Consider the following 9,542-nt stretch of genomic DNA (forward strand, 5'->3'; position numbering starts at 1 on the left):
TTAAATGCTGGCAAACCTTCCATTGGACTGTAATGTCCCAAATGTAATGTCTCCAAACATAGAAGTCCTACAGCCCCACTTGAGCATGTAGATGCATTTGTTGCCTGATTGGTCAGTGCTAGGCTTTAATGCTCAGTGCAAGTCTTGGGTTAGATTCCCAACATGGCACCTTCCTCTTGAAGCTTAGATCTACATATTTAAGCTTTCATATCTCTGTCATAACCCTCCTTACCTTTACGGGAAGGCAGAGGCTACGCAGGAACTGCACTAATTCTTTATGTAACAAACACTACAAGGTTTAAATCCAAGTAACCGAGAGTTAAGGCCGGGGTTCTCACAGTGGGGTAAGCCACAAACGCAGTTCAGAAACGTTAACACTATTTATTAACCAGTAATCAACACATTCCAACGATACTCGCAGGCAACGAAAGACCAGAATTCCACCACATATTAAAACAGAATGACCTTTCAATAAATTTTGACGTCACTATTCACTTTACTTTAGCAAGATTTTATCGACCAACTCAGGTCATTCAATAACATATAACACATTAACATAATCACATAAAAGAATAATCAAATGTAACATTAAAATATTAGCACTACATGCGAAGTGCCACAAAGGATATTAAAGTTACTCATCAAGATTCAGCATTATATCAACAGTACCCGAGACGTATCCTGCATGTCATCACCTCACACAGGCGGCTCGGGGAGTGTCAGGCTGGGGGTGAGCAGCCTGCGGCAACCTGGCGGAACCACCTGACGCTCTCGCTCCCCTGATCGTGTTGTTCCTGCTGTCGCTGCCTCTGCGTGGGCTTTCACTGCTCCTCGCAGCTGATTCAACGTCCTGGGGATGACTGTGGCCACCGTTGCGTCACTGGCTGCTCGTTTAGCGAGGGCGTTCGCTTCTTCATTTCCTGAGATTCTCACGTGCGATGGTATCCACGTGAGTTACACTTCTGCACGCGTTGTGGATGGCTCCTGCTGTTTTCCGGATGGCTCGGGTTTGAGTGGTTTTCTCCATCCTGCTTGTTGATCGCTGCAATGGCAGTCATGGAGTCAGTGGCTATAAGTACATTCCGGCAGAGAGAGAGAGAGAGAGAGAGAGTTTCACTCCCTTGTCCCTTATCTCTGACAAATAAGGGGGAGGAGAGATGACGAGGAGGGAGGTTTGAAGACGAAAGAAGGGAGAGGAAACGAAAAAAGGGAAGAAGGGACAGGCGGCGGAAAGGTGAGCAGCGGCTTGCACAGTTGATGAGTTAAGGCGGGTTTACACGGCAATTCTGAATTTACACGGGGCAATCCCGGTTGCTTGTGCAGCCGGGATTTGGTGAATTGCCGGAGCATTTGGGAAACCACTCTTCTCGGGTCTGATCGCTGCTTTCCCGGCAATTTTCCGGGGTCAAACGAGAACAACTATCAATATAAAAATGAAAATAGGAGGAATATTGTTGGAGAGTGTTTTAGTAATAACCGTACCATTATATACAGTAAATAAATAAAGTATTTAAATTTATTTATAGAAAAAAAAAAAAAGGAAATAGACACGGAATTAGTTTATTTACACCCTCACTGTGGAAGCAGCGGCCCATGCATCTGCTATTTTAGGATAGGAATAACAAGAAAAAAAAAAGGAATTGAGTGCAACACTCAAAGAAAAATTAAAAGTAAAGCAAGGAAAATGATGGAAATTATAGTGAGTGGAGAGAAATAAACAAATATGATCATGGAAAGTGTCCCTGGAAAGGAATGTTAGTGTCACATTGCTTACATGGAGCTGAAATAATCAACTACAGAATGGAAGACATAAAACTTAAAGTTATATAAAATATTATGGGAAGGTGGTGTTTAGGAGCCCTAAGGAACACAGCAACAGAAGCAATGGGAGGATGAATGGGATGGAGCTCTTGTAAGGGGAGGCGCCGCCAGTTACTTAGTGGGTGACATTTATTTTTTTTTTTTTCCTATCTTCCTGATTTTTGATGTGTGTATTCCTTTGTATCTTTAGTATAAAATCTCAGTCTCATTGAAATATGATCGTTATTTTTGGAGATATTAAATAAATCCAAACTGAAAAAAATGACTGGTGTTTTCATTATAGCTCAACTAATTTTCAACTTTCCGTTTTGAAAAGTAGTATGGATACAATAGATACCTGCGGCTTGATTTTGATCGAGAAAGATTTCAATTATCGAATGCCATTCTCAAAAAATAAATCAAGAAATATTCGTGACGATTTTTTTCAGAAAAGAACTCCCGGGATAGCCTTAGATATTAAGAAAAAAAAAAATGTCTCGATGGAAAAAAAAAAAATCTTTTCTCCTTTCCATGAATACATGCGTATATAAAGACACTTGAAAAACAAAGTACGGAGTTATCTAGCTCGGAATGTCAATAACTTTAGTGAGTACAGAGTGTGTGTTGGCGTGGAGATCGTGTGTGCCTCGATCTTTGAGTCCGGTCGTTAACTGAGGACAGTCGGCGCCATCTAACATCAGATGAATGTGGCTCGGCCTCAGGGGATCCCAGCTGCTTACGGTCTCCGGGAATACCTGACCTGACTTCAAGGGAGCGTGGGTATATCCGGCAGCGTCAGGTCACGCCAGGCGTGAGTGTGCGTGTATTTGTGTGTGTGGTAGGCACACCACATAGACAAGTAAAAAATCACACTACTATTCCGTACTAGGATTTACTTATTCATTTACATTTCTGTCTGTCTATCTATCTATCTATCTATCTATCCATCCATCCATCATGTATATTTCCTTTTTTCAGCCTTGTTTCCGGCTTCATTTATTTATTTATTCTCCTTTAACTATGGTTATTCATACAAAAAGCAAAAAAAAAAAAAAAAAAAAAAACGCAAACCAGTGCATGAAAAAAACACGTACAGTTTGTCTTTATTCGCAACAGAAGGGGAATATACGTTAATTTATATGCTCCTCTTAATTCCTCCTGCAACAATTATACAGATGCACCGTGCCAGAACAACAAAAGAAAATTACTTACAATGTGTAGGCTAAAGATTAGGGATTGAGAAGAGGAAGGTCAATTTAGTGCAACAATGAGGGAGGTGATGATGATGATGATGATGATAATAATAATAATAATAATGATGTGTGTGTGTGTGTGTGTGTGTGTGTGTGTGTAGAGAGAGAGAGAGAGAGAGAGAGAAAAGCTGATCCTTAGAAGGGGAGACCGCCGTAACCTGAGCTAATCGTCTCACTATCACAGGTCGTCTCAAGGAAGCCCAGCAGACTCCTCGCAGGCTGTCTGGCTGGTTACTGCCGCTGTTCCCGGGGATTGCCAGCTGGAGAGAGTGTGACTGTCTACAGATATTAGTTAAATAGACAGGTGGGTAGGTATATAGGTAGCTAGTATAGCAACAGCAGTAGCAACAATAATAGTAGTAGTAGTAGTAGTTGTAGTAGTAGTAGTAGTAGTAGTAGTAAAAGAAACATTATTAGTAAGCAGTAGCTGATAGTGTATCCCAGTAGTATTCAAACCATCACTATTAATACCATTAGCATTCTTATCATTGCTATCATGTTATTACCATAGTAGTAGTTAATATTTTCAATTAAGTGTCGTATCAGATCATAGACTGTTTAAAAGGACAGTGATAGTGATATTGGTGAAAGTAGTCTAGCAGTAATAGTAGTAGTTCTTACTTGTCGACCTTTTCTTTTCGTACAGTCCAATTTCCGTATGATTTTCCCTCGTGTTGATATGAATTACTGTGCTACTACTACTACTACTACTACTACAACTAGTAGTAGTAGTAGTAGTAGTAGTAGTAGTAGTAGTTGCATATCAGGTACTACAAAACCTTTTTTCCTGCAGGCCAAATTCCGTACATTTCCTGGTGTTGTGACAAAGAGAATACCAGAGGCAATATAACAGTCTTTGAAACTGTAATGGTTTACTGCAATTATCCTATAATATAACCCTTGCTTTAAGACCAGCGGGAGTGAGGAGAGCAGTGAGAGGAGCGGTGGCAGTGACATCTGAGTGGCGGCGGTGGTAGTGGTGTAAGCGAGCTAAACAAAGTGTTGGCGTCGCTGATCAATACGAGGCCGAGTCATGGAGGTGAACATGCCCCCGTCTGCCCTCACACTCAAGGTAATGCTGCCCTGTCCCTCCCACACCCTCGCCTCTCCCCTCCTGCCTCCTACTAATCATCATGACATGACTCTGCCATTAACATGAAGCTTCAGATCAAGTGCGTCATAATTGACCATTGCATACGTCGGAAATTTTGTTGTCTAATACTTAACTTTTTTTATGTCTATTTACTCTTATGCCATTGATTTTATTCCTCTTTGTGATGATTAATGACTCCAGCCTTGCTCCCTGCAGGTATATCCTTCCCTGTGCATGTCACCAACTCGGATACATTTTTAACGAGTGATTATGTGATCGGTTTATCTTTTTCAGGGAATATTCTTGGCCCACCTCGTTCTCATAGTCTGGTAAATGACCTCACCGTTTCTATTATTATTATTGCTCGCTCCCTTGCTCATGGCTTGTCTCAGTGTTGCCTGTCACCTCCTTCCATATGTTGGTGTTTGTGGGCTTGCTAATGCACCTCCTGCCACCCAGTTCTTGCAGATGACCAGAGTTGTGTTCAGATGACGGTTCAGGTATTCAGTATAGGGTGCCTGTCATTTCATGTGTCAATAATGAATGTTGTATTGATGTGTCAATGCTTCAAATCTTCAGTCCAGGTGGGAAGGTATATTGTACTCTCAGAACTGTTAAAGGTGCAATGGTAACAGTAAAAATCACAAATGATCACAATTGATGTGTGAGCTTAAATGTAAAAGGAAAGCTAGGAATTTAGATTCATAACTTGCTATGTAAGTACAGCTTTTCAGCCTCTCAGCCATAGGGGATCTCTTCTGGCCAGTAGGATTTTGTTGGCTTTGTTTTTCATCATTTATTGTAATTTATAGAAATACTAGTTTTCTATCATGCCTGTTCCTGATAACTTCCTTCAAGTGGATGGCCATGATTAGAGTTCTGTAGGATAGATGCTGAACACCTCACAAAAAGGATGTCTGAAAAACATTTTGTGACATTTGTGACCACAGTAAGCTCTGATAACAGGAAATTATGACTTGGTTATATTAGCAACATCAGGTTGTTGGGATGAGACACTTTAGTGTCCCAGAACCAACTTTGCTTCTTCTTTCCCTCCTTTATTTCAACCAGATGGCACCACTGCTATCACATCTATTTCTAAAGCTGAACTCTTTGCTCAAACCTTTGCTGAAAACCCTACCTTGGATGATTCTGGGCTTGTTCCTCCCTCTCCTCCACCCTCTGACTAGTTCATGCTACCTATTAAGATTCTTCATAATGATGTTTTCCTTGCCCTCACTGGCCTAAACCCTCAGAAGGCTTATGGACCTGATGGGGTCCCTCCTATTGTTCTCCAAAACTGTGCCTCCGTGCTTGCACCTTCCCTAGTCAAACTCTTTCAGCTCTGTCTGTCAACATCTACCTTTCCTTCTTGCTGGAAGTTTGCCTACATTCATCCTGTTCCTAAAAAGGGTGACCGATCTAATCCCTCAAACTACCATCCTATTGCTTTAATTTCTTTCCTATCTAAAGTTTTTGAATCTATCCTCAACAGGAAGATTCTTAAATATCTATCACTTCACAACCTTCTATCTGATCACCAGTATGGGTTCCTTCAAGGCCGCCCTACTGGTGATCTGGCTTTCCTTACCGAGTCTTGGTCATCCTCTTTTAGAGATTTTGGTGAAACTTTTGCTGTTGCCTTGGACATATCAAAAGCTTTTGATATAGTCTGGCACAAAGCTTTGATTTCCAAACTACCCTCCTACAGCTTCTATCCTTCACTCTGTAACTTTATCTCAAGTTTCCTTTCTGACTGTTCTATTGCTGCTGTGGTAGATGGTCGCTGTTCTTCTCCTAAATCTATTAACAGTGGTGTTCCTCAGAGTTCTGTCCTGTCACCCACTCTCTTCTTATTATTCATCAATGACCTTCTAAACCAAACTTCTTGTCTTATCCACTCCTACACTGATGATACCACCTTGCACTTTTCCACGTCTTTTCAAAGACATCCAACCCTTCAGGAAATAAACATTTCACGCAGGGAAGCCACAGAACGCCAGACTTCTGATCTTTCTAAAATTTCTGATTGGGGCAGAGCAAACTTGGTATTGTTCATTGCCTCAAAAACTCATTTCCTCCATCTATCAACTCGACACAACCTTCCAGACAACTATCCCTTCTTCAATGACACTTAACTGTCCCCCTCTTCTACACTGAACATCCTCAGTCTGTCCTTTACTTATAATCTGAACTGGAAACTTCACATCTCATATCTAGCTAGAACAGCTTCTATGAAGTTAGGTGTTCTGAGATGTCTCTGCCAGTTTTTCTCACCCACCCCCAGCTGCTAACTCTGTACAAGGGCCTTATCTGTCCATGTATGGAGTATGCTTCACATGTCTGGAGGAGGTTCCACTCATACTGCTCTTCTAGACAGGGTGGAATCAAAAGCTTTTCATCTCCTTGACTCCTCTCCTCTAACTGACTGTCTTCAGCCTCTCTCTCATTGCCGCAGTGTTGCATCTCTAGTTGTCTTCTACTGCTATTTTCATGCTAACTGCTCTTCTGATCTTGCTAACTGCATGCCTCCCTTCCTCACTGCATAAGACTTTCTTCTTTCTCTCATTCCTATTCTGTCCATCTATCTAATGCAAGAGTTAACCAGTATTCTCAATCATTCATCCCTTTCTCTGGTAAACTCTGGAACTCCCTGCCTGCTTCTGTATTTCCACCTTCCTATGACTTGAATTCCTTCAAAAGGGAGGTTTCAAGACACTTATCCTTCAGTTTTTGACTACTGTTTTGGACCCTTTTCTGGGACTGGCATCTCAGTGGACTTTTTTATTTATTGGATTTTTGTTGCCCTTGGCCAGTGTCCCCTCTTACATAAAAAAAATAAAAAAAAAACAGCATTTTTCACACAACTGTTATTGACACCCAGTTTGATATTCAGTAAGTTATCAAAGGTTTCTCCACTACCCACACCAGACCTCAGAGGGACTCCAACAAACAAGATATTTATGTCATGTGAGAACATCATGGGGACACAGATCCCTATGATTCCCAAACAAGATTGTGAAAACATTGTGAAAGAAGCCATTATGCATTCTGCAGCAAGGCTAACTATCTATCTGTTGCATGCTTTGGTTTCTTCAGGAGTGTCCCCAAAGTGGTAGCCTCCACCTTTCCCTATAAGTGCGCTCTCTCTCTCTCTCTCTCTCTCTCTCTCTCTCTCTCTCTCTCTCTCTCTCTCTCTCTCTCTCTCTCTCTCTCTCTCTCTCTCTCTCTCTCTCTCTCTCTCTCTCTCTCTCTCTCTCTCTCTCTCTCTCTCTCTCTCTCTCTCTCCCAGCATCCCTTTCATACATATATACTCTACCGCATTCTTCCACCTTCCAAGTAGTCTTCCTCTCCTATTAGGACCTTCAGTTTTATTCACATAACACTTTCTTTACAGACTCTACTTTTCTTCTTTGGAGTATAGACATAATGATTAATTATGTTGCTTTTCACCCACTTCACCTCTTCACAATTCTCTCTGTTTTCTTCACAGTTGTCTGGGAGAAGTAGTCTCTTGATATTGTGAATGTGTTGTACATGCACTGTAATATATTTTCTGGATTTTTTCTTTTGTCAAGGGAATAAGATGAACCATATGGATGCCAGTTCCTTTTGCATTTATTGTACCTACACTGTAATATATTTTCTGGAATTTTCAAAGTCAGAGGAATAAGACAGATTATACGGATGCCTGTCCCTTTTGCAAAAATTATATATTGAAGATATTACATAATATGTACATACCCGCCTGCCATGGCTTGCTGCTTTATCTGTTATTCTGAAATCACGTATCAACCTGTCTAGGATTAGATTTTTTGCCATTCAAACACCTGGCCATATTCTGTTGAGATTATTACCAAATTCTGTGATGCTGTGCCACATATTCACTTTATATATTTGAGTGTTAAGTTTTGATGCTGGTTTATCATGTACACTCATACCAAATTTTTCTCCAATCTAGAAGCTGGAGTCAAGGCCAGTCAGTTCTGGGTGTTTGCCTGCCCTCCCGCATATCCAGTGTAAATGTTGTTTGGAATAATTTAAAGAGCCATGTGTGTGTGTGTGTGTGTGTGTGTGTGGAAGGAAGTGGGGTATTGTGGGGGGGGGAGAGGGGCTGGCTTGCCTGAACAAATGCCTAGAACTGATTGGTTTTGACTGTCTTCCATGAAGGGGAAAAATTAGTAGGCATGAGTGTACTCTCTTTACCTGGTCATCTCAGTACACCATTGGCTTGGGTTCCTTATGTGTGATAGGATAGTTACAATGCTTGTTATAAAAACACTACTTGTCTCTGAGCAATGCTGCTTTACTCTCCTGTAGCTTGGTGTTGAAAGGAACTGATGTGTTCCTGATGCGTAATGTATCATAAATGTTGCTGATGTGTTAAATTCTGTAAAGCTTAAAAAATTCATAGCCACTTGCTGTTGGATTCATCTACAGATCACCCTCTGATCTGTTGTTTGTGTTATGAAGTGTTGGTGCTGGTTTTCTTCAGTTATCTTTTTATTTTAGTTTATTTGAATTCTCTAAAAATAGTCAACATAATTGTTTTGTCACTATGAAGAGATCATTAAACTTATCATTGTTCAGAAACATTCATAAATTTATTTTGAGATATTACATGAGCATGTTCACTTCCATTTTCAAAGAATTAAGTGGCAGTAGTTCTATCCGTGTTGGCTGTTATGCAGTGTGTCACAGAGGAAGAGAAGGTGGGTGTGGCATGTAGCTGCTCCAGGATATTAAAGAACATGTCTCCCTTCATTGCAGGAGTCAGTACAGCACCTGCTTCACAGGCGGTGCCACGGTGTACAATGGTGCATTTCTCTTCCTGGTACTGTGGAGCATCCTGCACCGGGACAGTGAGGAGGCGCCCCTCATGGTGAGTCACAGCAGCACACACTGTCTGTTGCCTGTCATTCTACAGCTAGTGCCCTCATGTTTCATCGTTCCATTATTTATTGGTAATTGATTTGAATTTGATAATATTCTTCAAAGATTATGTATAAAAATTAGCAAGATTTCTTTTAATGGATGGCCATACTTGAGGTCCACATCAGTATACACACATCAGAATGGCACAGCCTCCCATGGGGGACATGAGTGTATGTAACTGTTTGTTAGTAATACATTACTTTCAAGTACGGGAAGGTCCTGTTATTTGAGCATGATGCGACATATGTAAATTAGGAATTAACTATGCATTTGTAAGTGTTATGCACATTCAAGATAGTTCTAGAGCCAAGGATGCTGAAATATTTATTGATGGTCAGTCTGTATTCAATCCTTATGGAAAAGTATGCTGAAGAACCTTTTCCATTACATATTGAAGAGCAGCTGTAAAAAAAATAGATTAGAACATTTTTTTGTGGCCCATCAGGTGTTATTCTGCAGTC

At 40.9% G+C, this 9,542-nt stretch overlaps 1 protein-coding gene across 3 annotated transcripts in view; it reads left to right on the forward strand.

The window, feature by feature from the left end:
- The first annotated feature begins 3,226 nt into the window (after positions 1-3,226).
- Positions 3,227-9,542, forward strand: part of LOC135093252 (type-1 angiotensin II receptor-associated protein-like) — a 15,604-nt gene continuing 9,288 nt past the window's right edge. For 2 of the 3 annotated variants that reach the window (XR_010263269.1, XM_063992318.1), the window contains exons 1-4: positions 3,227-3,357; positions 3,964-4,125; positions 4,441-4,475; positions 8,917-9,028. Coding sequence is in view for 2 of the 3 variants with exons in the window: in XM_063992318.1 (XP_063848388.1) it covers positions 4,087-4,125; positions 4,441-4,475; positions 8,917-9,028 (186 nt within the window). In the remaining variant the exon portion in view is untranslated. Of the gene's footprint in view, positions 3,358-3,906; positions 4,126-4,440; positions 4,476-8,916; positions 9,029-9,542 lie in introns of those variants that run through there. The other variant, XM_063992320.1, reaches the window with a different exon arrangement.

This window comes from Scylla paramamosain, chromosome 42 (genome assembly GCF_035594125.1).
Source record: "Scylla paramamosain isolate STU-SP2022 chromosome 42, ASM3559412v1, whole genome shotgun sequence".
NCBI lineage: Eukaryota > Metazoa > Arthropoda > Malacostraca > Decapoda > Portunidae > Scylla > Scylla paramamosain.